We start from the raw sequence: 20407 nt of genomic DNA on the forward strand, positions 1-20407 counted from the left end.
CCTAGCAAAGGGGGGAGGGAGTGGGGGAGCTCAATACCAACCTCTTGTGTTGTAGTCCTCTCCGGGAATCAATCGAGCTTCGGCTGGAACTAGCTCTGCCCATGTGTAGCAGTTTGGAGGAATCATGAATGCTCCCGCGGCCAGGAGCATCGGTTGATTCGAACTCAAGCGTGATACTGGGATCCAGCGGGTGTATCTTTTGCGATCCGCCGGTGTCGAGTAATGAGCTCACTAACGAGGCACTCCGAAATGATTTAAAACTCTTACGATTATCACAATCACTGAACATTTATGTGACCGAAAATGCTCGTACGCCTTGCCACATCATTGCACGGTGCCGCGGCACATTACGGCGCACTGGCCGCTGCTGCTAGAGCTACTTCCGGTGCTGGCGACACTGCTGCTCATGCCGCTGCAGTAATTGGCGAGTTCGCGTCGCTGTTGCGGCCCAGCCCGGCCTGCATAGCCTGCCATCGTTAGCACCGCCGTAGGGACGCGGCCGCCGGAGCGTAGTCCATGCTGTAGCAGTTCAAAATCACGTCACACAACTTTGTGGGGGGGGGGGGGGGTCGGCCGGAAACGGATGGAAAGGAAATGGAACGCAAAAACAGAAGAAAAAAAAACGAAACTAAAAAGTCGGAAACACTCGGAACCAACGGGAACGGGAAAGCAAAACACCGTCACACTGCACACTCACAGGACACACTGGGACACCACACTGCAAAACGGCAAGTTCGTTTTCCTCGTCAGGTTTTTGCTCGTCTGTATGGCTTTGCTATTCGTTCCGCTCGAAAAGCGATTTGAGTGAGTTTGAGTTTTTTTTCCTGTTCGGCCGACTCGAAAGGGCGGGGGGAGAGAGAGCAGACCTCACCTCGTGTATATATATATATACCCACTGATCCCCTGCTTTCCTCTGCTCGAGAGTTAATAACCGCTGGGAGTTTGGGGATTCTATTGGGGTCACTCACACTGAACCGAACTGATCCGGGAAGGAAGATTCGGGCCTGCTGTTTTTGTATGTATGTATGTATGGGTAGTTGTGTGTGAGGGTATATTTTTAGTACACGTTAATTAAGCCCTGGTGGCCTGGTGGCGATCTGGAGTGATGGCATTCGCTTATCGAGCAGGTCGAAGATCACTATGGCAATATACACTCGACGTGCTCGTCGTCCGTCCGATTGCTCGATTGCTCGACACCAATACACCCGCAGCACTTGCCCGTTACAGTGCGGCCAATCATTGGCCAATGGATGCGTTGTAATATTGCTATAGAAATAAACAAACGGTTGCTATTTCTGCACGCGAACCATCTACCACACACTACTAAGTCGTACCAATTGTACTAGATCCGCAGCGTTACGAGCTAGCGTTACGTGCAGCGTTACGCACAGGGCTGCCGATACCACTGACCGTTGTGTTGCTCTGTCGATATGCTTGCTGGGATTGTGTGTGTGTGTGCTGAGAAGCACAACACTCTCCACCACTGTGGACGAGAGGAGAAATCAGCACCACGGAGCTACTGCTACTGTACGCTGACGACACAGCACATCCTTCCTCTGCCGGGTACGACACACTACACACCGAAAAGCACAACACACCGAAGCCTACACACACGTGCACACACACACACTCACACACACTGCGTGCGTGTGTCACCACTACGCTGCTCTCTGCCCAAACACCGCACCGCACGAAAACGTATAGAGAAAACAGAACAAAATGTCCGTAACGACATCAACGCACCAATAATAACAATAGTTCGATACGGTTAGAGCGAAGCGTCACCCCATGCTTTTGCACCGTAGCCGAGCGTCGTTGCAGTAGTAAAACGGTTCGAACCGTCCTCGCGGGAATCGTCGTCCTCATTAGTGCACTGGGCCCACTGGTGCTGCTGCTTCTGCTGCTGCTGTTTCTTTTTCGGCACCATTCGGCGAGCTTTCACTTAACCCTTTTCGGTGGTCCCCCTGGGTGGCACTATTTACTGCACGCGCCCGTAGTGCCGCACGCTCACTCGGCACCGCGTAACGTTGTGTTGCCCTGGCAGCGGCCAAAGCACTGACACCATTGTGGAGCCTTTATTCCCCGTTCTGCGCTCTCACACCACTCACTCGCTAGTATTATTGCCTGCACCTCGTCACACTCGTGTCACACACTGCTGCTTAGGAAGAACGACGATTGCTTTCCGTTCCGGCCAGTGGTCGCCAGCCACCATTTCCCGGGGTTTTCCTCCAGTATGTGTAACCGTTCTCACTCGGGCTCGCTCACTTTGCTTTGCTCACTCACTTGCACAGGGGCTCACTCTTCTCGAACTCTCGCGCACCGTTGGCAGTGTCTCACAGGCTCGCTCACTAATTACCACTCACCGAAAACACTGGCCTGCAGGACCTGCACACTATCACACCGATCACGGACTGGCTGACTGACTGACTGACAGCAGGGCTGTTGCTGCTACTGCTGCCTCGTCGATGTCGTCGTCGTCGAAGCACTGACACCCGTCGACTGCTGTCGCTCGTTCCCGGACGGACGCGAACTGCCCGAGCACTGCTCAGCCCGATGGATGCAATGATGCTGCTGCTGCTGCTGCCGCCGATCGGTGATAGCCATCGTTTCCCTCGCAGCGCATATCGTTTAGCCGGGCCTGACGGAAAGCGCGCTTCAGGGACCGTTTTGCGTTGTGGCGTCGTTGCTGTGTAAACCGTCACAACCTGTCCGTCTGTCGGTCTGTCTGTACAGTCTGGCCTGTCCTGCGAAAAGGCTTCACTTGACGTTCGACGGGTTTTTTGCACTAGATCCACCGTTGCTGTAACATATCGCGCGGGTTCGTTGACGGAACAATGGGCAACCTGGATACCTGGGATGCTCGCGCAATGTTCAGTTTCGTTTTCGTTCTCGTCGGACCTATTAATTGAATCTTGTCTATTTCACTTCGGCCTGCTGATGGTTATCTCTCACTCTCTCTGTGGCGTGGCAAACACTTATCTGCACTCCGGGCTGTCTCGGGTTACACTAGTGTACGATCCAGCGCGTCATTCCATTCCAGGGGCCCCTGTTCTGCTGATGGGAATTAGATTAGGCGGTGTTGGGAGAGAAAAACAAAGCAGAAAAGAGAAAGAGATACGATAAATAAGTAACGAGCGACATTGCCCTAGGACCCGGCAGACCCTGTGGAAGGTGGTCCGGTTCGGTCGTCCCGACAAAGTGATAGAATTAACCCGACCACTCAACCGTACCTTCCGTCAAGCTCGGCTGAGTGCCATCACCTTGTTGAGAGGCAGCTTCCAAATGTAATCTAAATTTAAAGCATCCGGACCATTGTTACCTTTCGAGCAGGTGAAAAAGGCAACACACCGAGCCAGTCATTTAAATCAGACAACTCCACAGACCACCCCCGTTTGTGTATGGTTATGTAAATGTTGCCATAGTACAAAGCGACATTCATCCCGGTAAGCGAACGACATACTTTATCTCCACTACGCCCAACGACGCTGCTGACAGGTTTTTACTTCTAATCCATCGCACCATCCATCCTACCATCGGTTGAGATCCTGGCCCGACCGGGCTGAACATGACACACTTTACTGCGAGAAAGCACGCCAAGGTTAGGGCGGTTTGTCAGCAGAAGTAGCTGTAGCTTCCATTGCGTACCCCCCAGAACGAAACTATTTTCAATTTCCTACTACAAAAGAAGCTTCTGATGTGATGAATTTCCGGACGCTCCGTTTGTCGCTCTGCCGTTCTGCCGGATTGGAGGAGCTGCGCGAGCGCGGCGAAGAAAGTGTGTCAATTTGTATGCCCCCTTCCCATTTTCTTCCTCTTTATCTCCCACTCCCATTTGCACTTATCAAAAAGGGTAACACCATGTGAATATTTCTTCCAGTAAACAGCTACGAAGCTACGACGCTACGAAGCAGGGACACATTTACACACATGTCGGTGGTTTCGCTTCTTTTCTACAATTTTTGTCAAAACGCTCGTCAAAATGATTACTTCACATTCATTTCTCACTCACAACGAGGACGTTAGTTAGTGGACGGCAACATCAAGAAAGAAAAACGAAAAACCCAGGATCCCCGGTACGGTACGATAAGCCTAGATGGTGGAGAGTTGTGTATAGTTCAATAAAGTTGCGATGCTTACAGCCACGGCGCACGTACAAAAAGTTACTGCTAATGCTAACAGTCGAACGTGACATTTACTTGTGACGATTATGAATGGAACGTGCACATCATCGCAAACTATACAGCCGTGGCTTCGTGTAGAGAGGGAGAGCGAGAGTGGGGACAAGAACTCAAGCCCTCCATGGTAGGCGCTGCTATTTCCGGACCCGGGAAGCCGAACCTTTCTCTCGTTGAGCCCTCCCCTTCCCGTGAGTATGGAAGACTACATAAATATCATTTAAACCAGCCGACCGAACGACAAACTGCCGCATTTGCTGTAAATCATTTGCTGCTTTTTACGATTTTCCACGCTTCCGCAGCAGTTCTGCTGTGCTGCTGCTGCTGCTAGAACTCAGGCTTTGACGGACACGGGCGAGGGGTTTAAAGCGTTGTTTTTAGCTTGTGCTTGTCATGGCAAACAGCTCTATCTAGATTTGATAGACTCGTTCAACCATGACGACGATGACAACGACGACGACAGCGCCCGACTCACCGAAGGAGCAAAAATGTCCTTACTCCAGTTCAACAAACTACGATTTGGCCGCAGCCGCTTTGCGAGAGGCAGGGGAAATAAGCTCTCAACCCACTGCAGCTTTGCTGCAAGATTGATTTAAAGTTTTAAAAAACTGCTAATAGGTGCATTTGGGTTAGTGGAAATGAATATGGATCAGCAGCCGCAGGCGAATTATAAAACAACACCGACAGATCAGTCGCCTCTGCTAAGAATAACTTCTGCCATTGGTCGGTGCCCATTGGTCAAACACACCTCAATAAAGATGTATGGGGGGGAGGGATTGGCATAACTTTCCACTACGCAAACAAAGCCCACCGGAACCCGGGGGGGAAACAAACGGAACGCCAAAGTTCATATTATTGCACCTTTTCGCCTCCTGCTGTGTGTGTGTGGTGCTGCTGCTGCTGCAGTGTTCATAAATTTATTCTTTTTCGGGGCACTTTTCCGGACTGCCAACATAATAATAATCATGAGAATGCGAGAATATGGCAGGCGGGGCAGGACAACGGCCCCAAAAGCCGTAGCCCTCCTCCAAAGGCACAGACGACAATGAGTAGTGTGGCGCTTTTTCGGGTCTTGCGACACCATTTCATATTCACACACAGACACCAACACACACCAACACACCAACACACATCATAGTTGTAGGGATTGCGATTTAAATTGCAGATTTCAAAATCTAGCCAGCCCAATCTGGCAGTGGGGAGAAAGCGGCAGGCTTTAAAGCTCATCATTCAAATCGAGCATCATCATCAAGGATCATCAGAGCGTTTGTGTCACATCGTTTGCCGCTTTTGGGAGCGCCTCGCTGCGTATCGTTGATTGGGAAAATGTTTACCGGCTTCTTAAGTTTCACCAGTGCCGTTCACAATAATCCCATTTTCCGGAAGGGGGGGAAGGGTGTTTTTGTGTCGTCCCAGCCGGAAAAGGGGGCGAAGGAGTGTGGTTTTTGCTGTGAAGCAAAAGGGAAGGATCTACAGCCCTTTTTGAAACGTACGTAGTTTGGAAGCGTTTTTGATATGCAAACCTAGCGTAAGCTAAAGCGAGCAGCGAGTGGATTTATCCGGCCTAGGACAGGATTACTACTCGTGCTCCCGGTGCCTTCCCCACCCCGGGAAGCGGACTAAATTACCTCCTTTTTGAAGCCAATGTTTCCATAAATCACACTGGTCAAGTGGCAAGTTAATCAATACAATGGGCCAATCCCCATCCCTCCCCCGTTCCAGGCAGCCAACCGTAACTAACCCGTTTTTAACGAGCTGATAAGCCTCCACAGAGGCCTCTGCTGGTCCGCTTTTTGGGAGGTTTTTCTCCGCTCATTTGAATATACGAGCCTGTGGGCTGAGATTTGCGCGCGTTGGAGTTTTTCTTGTCCAATTTTCGAAAGATGCATACTGTCCGGGGCTGGCCCGGAGGGGAACGGGGTAGAACGAAATTCATCATAATAGAATTACTTGCCCTCTCCCTCTCCCAACCCCTTCCTTCGACCAGGGACTGGGGCCTTCGTTCTCATCCCTATTTTCCAAACATAGCGGCCATAGCGGGCACAAAATAGACAGTGTTTGCCTTGCAAAGCGCACTCGCACTGCCTGTTTTTGTGCATGACGTTGTGCTGTGTTCTTCGTCCTCTTACATTTCGTTCCCCCTTTTCGCCCCCCCCTCCCCTAGTGTCCTTAAAACATTGCCCGATACAAGTTGAAAGCCAACCGAAAAGCACGAAAGCACCAACAACCAAACACGAGTGGAAGAAGTAGACAATAAAAAAGAGCACAATAAAACAACCCGCTGTTCTGGGCAGGATATGGGGGAAGGGACGACACCGCCGAAAAAACCAACCGAGAGACACACACACACACACACAACCACACAGCCCCAACTCCGAATGGAACAACTACACGCCACTACTACTCGAAACGAAACACGGAATATGCCCCTGACCTCAATCGTTGTAATCGATGTTTAACATTTGAGTGAAACGCGACTCGCTGCAGCTGCCGCCGGCCTTTCGGACTTCGGGTTATGCTGATTATGCAAAGGCCAAACCACCCTACCTCCCACCCCACCATCAAATTGGGAGGAAAAAATCGTACCACCCAACATGGGGCCGCGAGGCGCTTTGGGACGCAGGGACGCGTCCTACGCCAAGGATCGAAGCTACTGAGTCCAAAATTCTCGACGGCATGACGACGACGACGACGACGATGACGATTGCAAGGGGGGGGGGGAGGGGGCGCGATGGGCTACAATTACGGGGCTGCAGCCAGATAAAACATGGCGTGCAGCGAGGACTATCACACACACACACGGGGAGGCACACGGGCACATTCTCGTGTCGTAGAAATATGTTTATGTGCTTATAAATATGTGTTGTTGGAAGTGGCCATGGTGTGGGAGCGGAAAGAGCTGGGGGAGGGGGGGGGGATTTTTTCGTCGCCTCATTTAAGCCATCGCAACGGAGCGGGCGGGCGGGCGGGGTGATAAGCCGTCCGGACGCAACCGACGCAAGACACCAGCGCTGGAGGGAATTTATTTATAACAAACAATATTTATGTACACTAAAGGGGCAAGAGAGAGAGAGAGGGAGAGGTGCGAGAGGGCGCGCGAGGTGGTTGGTAAGAAGGTTGCATAAATATAAATCCAGGCTATGCGACAACAACCACACACACACACACGTACAGCATTTTTGAGTGGACAGATGGGAACGAACGCCACAAAAGTCGGACAGTCGGTTTGGGGGCAGCTGCTGTGTTTTTTTTTTTCTCTTGTTTGCCCTCGCTTCTAAGCTTATTTAGTATTTTTCTTCTTGAAAATTTTATCGCTATCGTCTTCTTCTTCTTCTTCGTCTTCGTCTTGCGCTTACTCCACACGCTCATGCCCGTTCAAGTCATCCTTACTGAGCTGCTGCTGCTTGCGTCCGGCCAAGAGCACAAGCGTGGAAGAAGTGGCTTTGAAACGTTTGTCTTTGTTAGCTGCCAGTATCTTTGTGCTGTGCTGCGTATGTACGTGTGTGTATGTGTGTGAGTGGTGGTTGTGTCAGGACAGAAGTGGATAATTCTACCCTGCCTCCTGCCGCTCGCACACCGCCGCCACTGCGAACACACAAAGAGGCGCATGGAGATTGTGTGGAGCAAAAACATTATTGAACGGAATTTTTGCATACAAATCGTGGAGACACATCGGGGCAGCACGACGGCGGACGGGAAAGCAACGAACAAAGTGGATCCTTCTTCTTTGCCGTCCACGGACAAGTGCCGAGTTCCGCAGGATAAAAGAGAAAATTCCCTCCCTCCCCACTACATACACACACACACAGACACGCATCGACAGACACACATACGGGCACGCATAAGAAAGAGGCTTCTGCTGATTAAACTAAGCGAGCAGCGAGAACGAAGAAGCCATCGAACACCCCAAAAAGCAAGCTCACATAAATGCATGCCACACATACTCATTTTGCCGTAGTCCTGTAGGGCATGAATGCGTGTGTGTGAAAGGAAAGGACAGCAAGAGAGAAAGAGAGCTATGGGATGGAGTAGTCGTGGGATGGAGGGATGGAGTAGTTTGCCTCACGCACCATACGGGGGGCCAGCAAGATATGAGCATACACATTTCCTGCTCATCAACGGGGCACGCGGGATCGAAGGGACAGTACAGTGTGTGCACGAGCAAAAGTGCACGAAACACGGCAGCCCCTGGCCGGCCAGCCAGCCAGCCAGCCCGTGCGAAAAAGAGATATAGATAAGAGGTACAAGATGTGCCTCGATAAATTGAAGCGATGAAAGGAAAGTGGTTGAATAAAGCAAACAGAGCGAGAGAGAAAGAGAGTGAGAGAGGGCTAGCAGAGAGAGGGTGCAAATAATAGCACAAATCTTGTTTGAGACTGTTTGCAGAGCAGTTTGAGAAGAGCCATTTTCTTCAAAAGCGATCCCAAGAATCGAACAATTGTGTCTGATGCGTGTGTAGATTTAAGTACGAAATAAATAGCGCACACATCGAACGGGAAAAGCCGTTTTAACTTACCACGAGAAAAACAAAAGGAAACTGTATTTGCGAAGAGGAAAGCAGACGCAGCGATTAGCGTTCCAGGCGTGCAAGAAAGCGACAGACAACAGTGAGAAAGAACGAGCGAGACGGAGAACGAGAAAGAGCCCCAAAAGCTTTTGGAGAGCTTTCTCCCTCGGCCGGGAAGCCCGAAACCGAGCAAAAGCTCGTCTCACTGTGTTCTGTGTGTCGTGGTATGTGTTGGTTGTGTGTTTCTTTTTTTTCGCCTCCGAAATTGTTTCGTAACGGTCGCTGCCGAACAGTGCGCGCCACATCCTGCCATAGGTCCTGCCGCTTTGCCCTCTCCTCTCCCCCGAAAATTAAAACTCCGCAACAGCACACGACGGACGACAACTGCAGCTACAACGGTGTCGCTCGCAGGACGTTATGCAAGTGCAAATTAAAGAAGAAACAATCGAACGATTTCTTGCAAGCATCTCTGTCGCTTTGCGCGTACATATTTAGATGCGCCTAAAGCAGGAAAACTGCACCACTCGTACGCACCCGCACCTCTGTCTCGCTCCCTGTTCTGTGGCCCCCTTTTTCGCCAGCAGCAAGCTGAGCAAAAGTGAGAGTGAGCGTATGAGATAAATCTCTCACATCCGTACTTGGATGCCATTCACAACCGACCCCATGTGTGTGTGTGTGTGGGAAGGAATGCCAGAATCGACCCAATTTCCCTGTGTGAATTTATACATTTTTCGTAAATTTAACCGCCCAAAATCAAATTTCCCTACCCGTTTCCACCCGAATTATCGCCACTTAGGGACACTTCATGTAAAGCAAGAGAGCAAGCGAGAGAGAGAGAGAGAGAGAGAGAGACCAAGAGCGAGAAGATGCAATCGGGAAGCGTGGATGCAATCAGTTGGTGGACAGAACCATACTGTCTCTGTGTGTGAGCGATCGAAACGGACGAAATCGGAAAATGGATGCAAATAAACGGGCGAGCAGTTTCGCTCGTTGAATGGTTGTTGTCGTTGTACAGCCCCGCATGGTGGTATGGGCCAAGCAGCAGTGGGCCCATCAGTACGACCTTCCTCGGGGCTCACCCATTTGCCCACCCAAAGGAATGGGCAGGCCACGGTGCGAGCTGGACTGTTTTAGCCGCATTTTGTGTTTCGATTTGAAGCGTCGGGCAGAGTTTTGTCCACCAACTCCAGCCCCCAACGCGTTAAGGGTGGCTGTCAAGGAAGGGGGGAGGGGGGGGGGGTGAGAGGAAACACGTCGAGGTCATTCTCGTGCCACCCTCTGCTGTTCGCCCACATTCATGCATCATGAAGCATAAATAAAACAAAGCGAAAAATCGAAACTGCTGCTGCTGCTGCTGCTGCTGCGAATAATTCAACATCGCTGGTGCTGGTGCAGCTGTAGTTGCAGTTGCAGCTGCAGCGCGGACCGTTCCTTGGCCGGCACCTGACGCGCCCAAGTCCGTGAGAGGGGGGATGGTTGGTCGGATGATATTTATTTTTGTAACCGTCATGCACTTGTTTCTTCCTCCATTTTGTTTGCGTTGTCCGGCGTTGGGTTTGGCTTTGGCGCGTTGTGTGCTTTGAATTTTCTATTTATCGATGACCAAGGCGGTGGAAGGCGTTTTTGAGGAGAAGGGGAAGGAATGGGAAGGGACCTGCATCGGTTTGCAGCGTGTCCTTTCAGCCTGTGTGCAGTATCGATGCGATGCGGATAAGAGCAACGTATCCATTTACCCGTAAAAGGAAGGGAAAATCAGGTATTCATATATTCTCCAAATATTCTCACAATTTCCCAACTCCAACTCAATACACTATTGGAAGCTTCCACAATGTTTTCACGCAATAAAAAGTCAAACAAATCATTCAATAAAAAAAATGCTGTTTCCCACCACCGAGCTATAATATTTCAATTCAAAATATTCAAAACCCTCCAACACTCTCCCCACCGTGTCTCCCCCTGTTTCGGGGGTGGGTGTTGAAACGAATCAATCAACGGATTCGCCCAACAACCTCGCACTTCTTGTCACGTACCGGAGTTCCGAGCCCAGCGCTTCATTGTTTCGCCCTCCCATAACGATCCCATTGTGTTTGCTCTGCTTCCCGCTTTTGTTTGTGTGCGGGTCAATTCGATTTTCCAAATGCCTCCCAAATTGTCTTTGCAGTGCGAATGCTGCTGGTGCTGCACTGCTGCTGGCGCATAATAGCGGTTGTGTAGTGCTGTGTGTGTGTGGGGGGGGGGGGGGGGGGGGGTTGGTTGCTCGTTTTGTACGTCCCGGGTCCCGCTGGCTGGCACGTGATACGCGAAGACGCAGGCGGGCGACGAAACAGAGCACATCGGAGGAACAATCGGTGGAACTTGAAGAAAGGGGATGGGATGAGGGGATGTGGATGAGGATCGAAGGGACTGGTTTTATGGGGTCGGGTTGTGGTTGATTTGATTTAGATTTTAGGACACACCGCACTTTGTAGAAGGAGGGCATCGCCGGCGACGACGACAACGACGACGACGACGACGACGACGATGACTTCAATGCGCACACCTGGCCGGGTAAATGGCTTTCCCGACGAATTAAGGACTCCATCGTGAACATTCCCACCGGTTTGCTGACAATTATATTTCATAGAACGATCACTACCCACCCAAGCCACCAAACGGCCGACGATTTGCATACGAACAACGGGCCATTAGAACATGGAATGATGGCGGGTGTAATAATATTCGCTAGACATACAACCACCAGTGTGTGGGTGCAAGTGCCAGTGTGACTCCAAAACTGTGGAACATCTCGATTTGAGCGGAGGAAAACAAAACCAAGAAGAAAGAAGTACAGAGCGAACAGAGTTTCGAGTAAGGTCGTGCTGTGGAGTTCAGACGGAATTAGGCGAAGGCGAAGGACTGAATGGGTCATTTGAACACATTACGCGGTCGAGTTTGTGTCGAGGGAACATTCCCGTTGACGGAGGACAACGGCAATTCGTTTGACATTTCGAAGACCACCGTCCGTCCGTCCGTCGGTGGGTCAGCAAACACACGCGAACGTTACTTAACCGCTCCCGACCTGCCACCGTTCCTTTGGCGTTGGTGTAGGCGCTCAATATTTAGAACACTACGACGGTTTCGCCTCACCCCTCCTCCACAAGCTCCCATGACACATACCTACACATCCTCCACATGCAGCACACTCTGCAGATCTAGCTCTGCAAAGGGTGCCAAATTTTGCCTCCATTCACTCTCAGCAGCTTTACACACTCACCGAGCTCCATATTGCATGCATCTCTTTCCTTCTCTCTCTCTATCGCTCCCTTAGCGTTGCTCATTTCACGACAGTGACAGAGATTTGGTATGCTCCATCTCGCTCCTGCTTGGGCTTGTTATCACAGGACAGTGGCGTATCTCGGCAGAGCAGCAGAGCAGTGTTGGCAGCAATAGCATCAAAAGCATCCGTTGGCGTGTGAGCGAATGAGCGAGAGAGCAACAGCCAGCCACTGGGTGTGTGTGTGTGTGTGTGAGAGTGGCAAACAAGGACAGTGTCCTGTTCGGAAGGCTCGGCTGCTTTCCTGCAGCGCCACAACACGCTGCAACTTCACCAAAGCACGCAAAGCTCTCGCTCTCTCTCTCTCTATCGCTCTTTCTTTTGCAACATTAGCACGATATAACAGTATCTCTCTCTCTCTTTCTCTGTGTATATCTCACTTTCTCTTGCCCAAAAGCTCTATCTCCGTTTCAAGTCTTCCTTTTCCACCAACCAACGTGACTCTTGTACCACTGGCAATCTCTGACTCCACACGATAGTTTAGCTTTTCCCAAGCTCCGAACACCGCGAACACTCATTTTCTCGGTTCCCCTTCAAACGCAGCCGCACAGCATAGAAACACAGCGCATTGGGTGCTGTGGGGCGGGATGAGCAGCCAGCGGTGCTGTGCAGGCAGAATCAACCTCACCGACGGACGGACGAGCGGGCGGACGGGCGGACGGACGGACGGTTATTATATAATCGCCACGTTTCGTCCTTTCGATGCGGTGTGTGCGATGCCGAATGGCAATCGAACGGTCGAAAGCAACCAAATACAACACAAGAAAAAGAAGAAGCAATGCACAGGCTGCACTAGACCGTGCCCCCATTACACCCGGAATGCGGGTGTGCATGCCTGCCTGCCTGCCTGTGTGAAGGGAAAATCAAATTCCCACAAACATAAAAAAACAAGCCAAGGTGCAAGGCAATAATATTCAAGGCATTGGAGGTTCGACCCACTCTGCTCGCGAAACGAACGCGGAATGACCTCGTCCTTCAGCTGTTCCGATTGAGGTTGGCCACGGGCTTAGTAGCCCTCTAGCCCCCCCCCCCCCCCCCCCCCCCCTGTGCAACTGGCACTGACGAGGGAAGCTCGCTACAGCTCGAGTTTAGCTTCGTTTTCGCGAAATCCACGAAAGGAAAATGAATTCGATTGTTGATGAATGCGCCGCTTTTCTGTGGGTTGTTTTGCAACACCCATTCTCCCCACTCTCCTTTTGAGGCAGAATTCCCTTGAGGCAGCGCGGTTTGATTGATTTTTGCAAAATTGCTCCGGCTGTGTGCATTCGTCTTCTTCAAATGTCTCAACTTTCGGCTTGTTGACAGGCTCTCGGCTGGCTTGCTCGCGCTGTTGCCGTGACTGTCGCGAGAGATGTATTGCAAAATCTGACGGCCGCGTCCTTATCATTCAACCATCACTGTCGAGATCGTAATGAGACGCCCGAAAGTAGGCAAAGGTTTGGTAAAGGACTAAATGAAACTGCATTACCAAAGCTGCAACAAGCTCTGAGAGAATGAATCATGGCTAGAGCGTTCCAAAGTGTGGCTGGCAGTAAATATCCAGAAGTGCCCCAGCCACCTGAAACGGCCACCAACTAGAACATCAAAGTTGTCGAAAAATGTCACCCCTGCCATGCACGCTGCAACCCAATATCTTCCTGGGGGAGCGTGGAGTGTGTCAAACTAATCGGGCCATCTCCTCGATTCCGTGAAACAAAACACCATCCCAAACATTGTTCCATCACCCATTCGGCCCGCTTTTTGCAATAACAACAAACTGCCACCACCACTACCCTTAACAAAGAAGGCGAGGGGTGACAGCAACCCAACACAGGGACTTTAAAGACACACTCAAACCCCCCTCCCTTTATCCACAGTCCCTTAATGTTCATGGCGTTGGGTGAAGGTGCTCCACTAATGCCACGACAACGACGACGACGATGACGACAACGTCGCGCCCGAAAGCGAAAACTGGGAAAAGAAAGCGTGCAGCCCCGTTGCGACACAACAACAGCATGCAAGTGCTGCCGAATTCTGGGTTGACAGCACCAAACATTCCGATGGGACACGTGTCGTGTCGCCCCCTGTCTCGTACATTTTCAGAAGTCATTTCTGGAGCAACGACTGAGGGTCGTAAGAAGTCAATTTCACACCACGCAAAACGGTGTCAAATTGTCCCGTGTTGTTTGGCGTTCTGTGCGACCCACCGAGATGGATACACATAACCTAGGATTAGGTTCGTCTTCTGTGTGTGTGTGTGTGTGTGTGTGTGTGTGTGAGTGAGTGCTTTTTTGTTTTCTCCCAAGGCACAACTGTAAGCTCGATAATGAACCTTCGCCTACGAGGGGATGATGAGAAGGAGAGCAGCGCAGGATCGCTCCAAGACCTTTCACAACGCAACATTAAATGTCATACATTGAAAGGATTTGCTTTGGGGACGTTACGAGGGGATTTTTGTTCCCTTTTTTTTCTTTGCCCAGTGTCCAGGTCAGTGGACGCTGTCCGACACAAAGGATACATGAGGTTTGTGCTCAGAATTTGGGGAAAGAAGACAGAAAAAAAGACATATACACTGGCATCATCATCACTAATACTGATGTCTTCTTGTCGCAGCAATGCCAGGTGCATGGTGGTGGACACATTACACACGTGTAGAAAGAAAAGCAAAGCAAAGCATTTTCTTGCTGGAGCATTATCGTCGTCATCGTAATCACATGATTGTGACGTGTGTTTTTGCGCACAACCGTCCGCTTCTCATTGTTTACTACACAAGCTGTGACGTAGAGGCAGAGGCTCTTTTGTGTATGTAGTTTAAAGAACAAACCAGAGCCCATTTAATAAATTGCTTTAAAGATAATTTAAACAAAAGGTACCACCAAACATCGCAAGGCCTAAGACATTGATAAACCAATCGCCTTTTTTATGAGCCACACTGTGTGGCTCGTGAGATCATTTTTCATTTCTGCACAACACTCCGCTTCCCAAGTGTTGAAGTTACGATTTCTACCGTTTTGCCGTACTTTGCATATCAATCATTTATGCATTGCTTCCTCTTCTTCTCTGCACTGCCGAACTGTGATGGCTGTGGCGGAGGAAGAGGTCCGGGGAGGGACGACAACAACAAAAAATACGCGAAAAAGCTCAGTCAGTTTTATGATGCAGCCGCACACGACTTGAATCAAATATGAAAGATTTCATTTTGCGCTACCGCAACCACCGGTAGAACACACGCACACAGAGGAAGACGAAATTGGAAACAGCCAAAATCGTGGCCATCGTCTTCCGCGTCGTCAGCGCGTCTACCCCCGCCAGACACAAACACACACACAACGTCACACGCCCGGATTCTTTAACTTTTTATGGTGCAGTAGAAGACGAGCGTGAGGGGCCTTTGCTTTTTTTGGTGCGATTTCCGTTGCTGCACTGTCACCCAATCATCTCCCAAAAGGCTGAAAGAAAACGGGAGCACTAGCAGCACCAGCAGCAGCTTTGCCGAAACGAACATAAATGTGCTGCTCTCCATACAGTGGAGCAAGGCATATTATAGCATAATATTATTTCCTCCGAGTCTGCGAGCTGCGGCGAAACGTCCGGGGCCGGGTTTGAAGGGGGTTTTTCCGCTGCGCTTTCCGATCTTTTCCGATTTGAGCGGAGCAAAGCGGCCGCTTCCCGGCTACCCAATCATCATCTCATTTCGGTTTTTGATGTTGGTCGTGAAACGGGCGCGAGCGGTCACGTCACACCAAAAAAAAGAAAAAAAACCCGTCACGATTACGTTTGTTTTTCCTCCTTTTTATGCCCCCCCTCGTCCCCCCTTTGTAGCGGTTCTTTTTATCGTCTCTTGAGTCGCTCTATCGCACTCTTTTGCTCTTGGATTCGATGCAGAGCAGTGGTGGTGCTCTAGAGGAAGAAATACACAGACACACAAACACACACACACACACACACACACAAGCTTCTTGAAGCGGGGCATTCCCGAGCGATTGGGGAATTGATTATGGCCGGTTCTGAGCTGTCGCGATCGAAATCCATATCCTTCCATCAGGCCACCACTCTCTGGGGGGAGGCTATAACTTCTCCATCATTGAGCAGTGGTGGTCACCACTCTCCACCATCCACCACCAGGAGTCCCTCCACCGTAGCAGTGTTTTTTTTTTTGCTTCACGACCATCAAATCCACACAGCCACACACACACAGTGCACCACCAGCAAGTTCGACACTCGAACGAAACAAAAAAAAAATACAAGCACCATTGGCCTTCGACCGCATAACGGCTGCGGTACGTGTGTGCATTCTGAACTGTTTTCTTCCACCCACACACACCCTCTCACTCTCCCTATAAAACGTAAAAAAACACACACTCACACGCTTTGAACATCGGTTCTTGTGCTTTGTGTTTCACCTACATTTGCCATTTCACCCACATTTTCACGATCGACCCCGTGGCTTTCAGCGCCGGACCACAGCAGGCGCACCCGCCCCTTCAGCAGCCCGCCCCGCCGGAACGGAACAGGGCCACGAACTTCTAATTTTCGACTCGCTTTCTCGCTGGCTGGCTGGCTGGCTGGCTGGCTGCAAAACCCGTTTCTTCACGGACACGGAAAACAGAGCGCACTCACTCCACCAAACAACCCGTATGCCGTATGTGTGTGTTTGTGTGTGAGTATCACTGCAGGGATTTTCTCATTTTGCAGAACACACACACTCCGATTCCGTTGCTCTTTAAACAAAAAAGCGAATACCGGGGAACAGCTCTTCAGTCCTTCCAGTCCACTGCGGTGCTGTGTTTAACCGTTCATTATCCTTGTTTTTCCATTGAGTGATTCCATTTGTGAGTGTTTTTACAGTCTTTCCGTGGAGTTCTATAGTTTCAAAGCTGGCATACCACTGCACGAGGATTCAACAAAACAAAAAAAGGTCACACGCACTACAAAACACGACCACCACATACACAAAAAAGGACATCCAAGAAGGCTGGCAAGAGCGCACTGGCAGGATCCGTTGCCGTGGCATGGACGGGGCCGAGGATGTCCCGAAGCACGTTCCTCCAGTTCCTCGTTTCCACACACGCACACTACGGGACGCACACTTTTGCACGTACGCAAGCACGCACGCACGCACGCACGCACGAACGCACGCACGCACGCAACGATTCCGCACCAGGAGCGCCAATTTCTTTGCTCACGCTTCGGCCCAACACAACACGTGTGTGCGCGTAAGTTGTTGCCACCTCTTTCTTCCTTTCCCTCTCGCTCCTCTGCGCTCCACCAGAACGACCACTAATGAGTCACAGGGCTGTTTCGAGATCTGGGTAAGAGGGACGTTCTTTTGGTGGTGATTTCGGGCTTAAAGCAGAACGTAAAACCCCATCGGAAAAGACACGGTAACAACACATCACCACGCACCAGCGCAAGAAGAAAAAACCGACACACAAAACGGCGGTGCGTGCACACACTAGTAGACAGAAATTTAAAAAAAAAATATTTAAAAAAAAAACAATCTCCATGTACCGCATCGCACAGAAAGTTTCGCGCGGCCTCTGCTCGCCGTAACACTGCTCGCCACACTAACAAACTTCTTCGGGCCCACCAGGACGGCACACGGACGGCACTGCACTGCTTGCCGAATTCGGCCCCCACACACACACACACACACACACACATACAAACACACTGCTTTCGGCTGAACGCAGACAAAGATGGCACGATGGCACGACGACGAACACCGCCCTCCCCCGTTCTTCTGCGCGATGAGCAACGTGAAAGCTTTTGCCCAGAACTTGCCAGTTCGTCCGTTGCCCGATCCGTTGCCCGATTTTCCACGTTCTGTGCTGGTGCTGCTGCTGCTGCTTCGGGTTGGCACCACTGACCCCCTTTACTTTCCGTCCCATCAGCCCGAACGGAAGGGAGCGCGGAGAAGCGGACGAGCGAAGGAAGCGAAAGCGACCGGAAGCGCTACTGCTGAATTCCGAACGCACCACAACACAACGTCGGGTGCGCGAGCGAGAAGGAACCATTCCAGCGTGTTTTTTTTGTTTGCGGTGGGGAAGGGAAGGGAAAAGGAAGTGGTGGAGCACTTCCCCACACCTTTCCACTGCAATATTTTCCCGGAAAATGTTTTATCATTTCATTCATCGCAGCGTGCCTTCTCGCTCCCGTTCGAACCACGTCATCTGATGAAATTCCATCACTGGATTGCCAAATTCCGCTCTCTCACTCCTGTATGTGTGCGAGTGCGCGCTCGCTCTCTCTCTCACACACTCTTGCTTTCTCCCTTTTTCCATCTCACCGTGATTTTAGTGCTTTCTCGTTCGGTGTTTGATTTTCCAACCGGGAAAGGTTTTCCACTCCGTAATCTGCTTCGCTCAGCTGTTTCGCTCACGTTCGCACACATTTGCCGACTCGCTTCATTCCAGCACACTTCCCCATTCCCGGTCCCAGCCCACTACACCTCACGCCTCAATCGCTGTCTCTGTTTCGATTTCGGTTTCGAACCAAAAAGCAAACCAGAGACCGATATCCAGCATATTGGATGCGGCAGGTCAAAACAGGCACCAGCGCGTCACGTTTCTCGCATGCGGAAAATTCTCCCACACAAAAGAAGATGATCCCCCCCCCCCGGGTCGATTGCCCTAAAATACCTCCGCAGCTTGTACTCCGAATCTCAAATTAAATATAAATGCATGAATAAAATATCAAGACGGACCCCCAAGCAGGATGGATCTTTGCTCGTTTGGCTGTACTTTCCACGCGACGGAAGGAGAAAAACGGCACACGAGCAGCTCGGTGTGTCACACGAGAGTAACACACCGCGGAGGCGCAGCACACTAGATCAAGAAGCTAAGCAGTGTGTAGTGGCCGGAGTACGTGGTACGCGGCACGGAACAAGAAAGACTATACGCGACTATACGTAAGAAAGAGAGAGAGGTAGAGAGAGAAAGAGAGAGCGCGAGCACAACATACTAAGAGTGGGACAGGAAAGAGAAAACTGTCCAGTACACACACACACACACACACGGAGGTTTGTATGTGTGCAGCGAGGAGATAATTAAAATAATCCGAACTACTTCCAGGAGGTCCTCAAGACTCATTTTCCGCCCGTTTTTATGCGATAGCCATCCACAGCGGAACGGTTTTTGACCAGAAGACAAAGAAGACGCTCTTAATAATAATAAAAACTGCCCTCCTCGCAATATAACCCTCACTACCACTTCCTCCACCAACACTAGGGTGGACGGAATTAGTATCTTCTTTCATTTTTTTGGATATTACGTTCCCAGTTTGTCCCAGTCCTTTCATTCAGCGTCAAGCATGCACACACCAGTGTAGACACACTGCGTTGCGACACTACATTACAAACACACACACACAAACAGGCACAGACACATACAAGCACTCGTATGTAAATACACGGAATTATGCGCGATACTAAAAAAACAACACACCAGCACGAAACTTCTGCATGAAGAAGACAAGAACGACCGACTGAGAGAGAGAGAGAGAGACAGAGAGAGAGAGAGAGAAACAGAGCACACGACGCAAGAGAGATAGAGTCCAAAACTTCGGTTCTGAAGCTGTGCAGAAGCTTCTGATTCTAGCTGGCAGCACTGCCCGCACGGTGTACACTCACACACACTCACACACTCAGAGAGAGATATTTTCAACCACAAACACATGTAGGAGGAAAGCCGAACACGAGCACTGTCCTTTTTTTGCCGACGAAGCGCATCACGCTGCATTAACGAAGCGAGATGGCACCAGAGAGGAGTACCCAGTTCTGCAAACTCCAACAATGTATTCTCATGTCACATGGTTTCTTGAGGGTTCACCCCTGCCCCTCCTCTCTCTCACACACACACACGCGCACGACGATCAATCGCGTAAATCCTTGTGATTGTCTGAGGATTTCCATCCATTCCCCGTTAGCTTTATTACTTGTTTCGCAGGTACTTTCGGCAACCGGAATCTCGGGGGCTCTTGACGAGGCGCTTTTCAGGACGCGGCAACTTCGACACTCTGCGAACTGTGAACTGTGACTGTGTGCTTGCCTTCGATGGACGTCTCTGTCACAGCCTGCTGTGTGATGCGCTTGTGGGGCGCTCTGATGGGGCGCTTCGCACACGGCAGTACACACAGGTCGAGTTTACCCGTTCGAGAGGATCGAGAGTCGGGGTTTTGATGCGTTGCCAACAGTTTTGCATACCGAAAGGCTGTCTCGCTTGCTTTTTCCCTTTCTTTTTTTAGTCAGAGGTGTTTTCCCCCCCCACGACGCCGTCCCACCAAATCGTTTTGCTAGAATATATCACTCTGTCTGTAACGGGTAGAAAACTTGGCCAACCCTTGGTAGGTGTCTTGGCACCTCTTGGTATCTCTGCGTCGCTTGGACGGCCAAACACGTCTTCATCGTTCAAACACCCAGACGACCCCCACACA

General features: G+C 50.7%; 1 protein-coding gene across 13 annotated transcripts in view; it reads right to left on the reverse strand.

Annotated features, from left to right (window-relative positions):
* Nucleotides 1-20407, reverse strand: part of LOC120947682 (innexin shaking-B) — a 66396-nt gene that overhangs the window by 41246 nt on the left and 4743 nt on the right. For 5 of the 13 annotated variants that reach the window (XM_040363230.2, XM_040363223.2, XM_040363231.2 and 2 more), the window contains exon 2: nt 42-3051. In XM_040363230.2, the coding sequence (XP_040219164.1) occupies nt 42-289 (248 nt within the window). In that variant the 5' untranslated portion in view covers nt 290-3051. Of the gene's footprint in view, nt 1-41; nt 3055-17485; nt 17572-20407 lie in introns of those variants that run through there. The other 8 variants (XM_040363232.2, XM_040363221.2, XM_040363233.2 and 5 more) reach the window with 4 other exon arrangements.

Source organism: Anopheles coluzzii, chromosome 2, assembly GCF_943734685.1.
Source record: "Anopheles coluzzii chromosome 2, AcolN3, whole genome shotgun sequence".
In the NCBI taxonomy this organism is placed as follows: Eukaryota; Metazoa; Arthropoda; class Insecta; order Diptera; family Culicidae; genus Anopheles; species Anopheles coluzzii.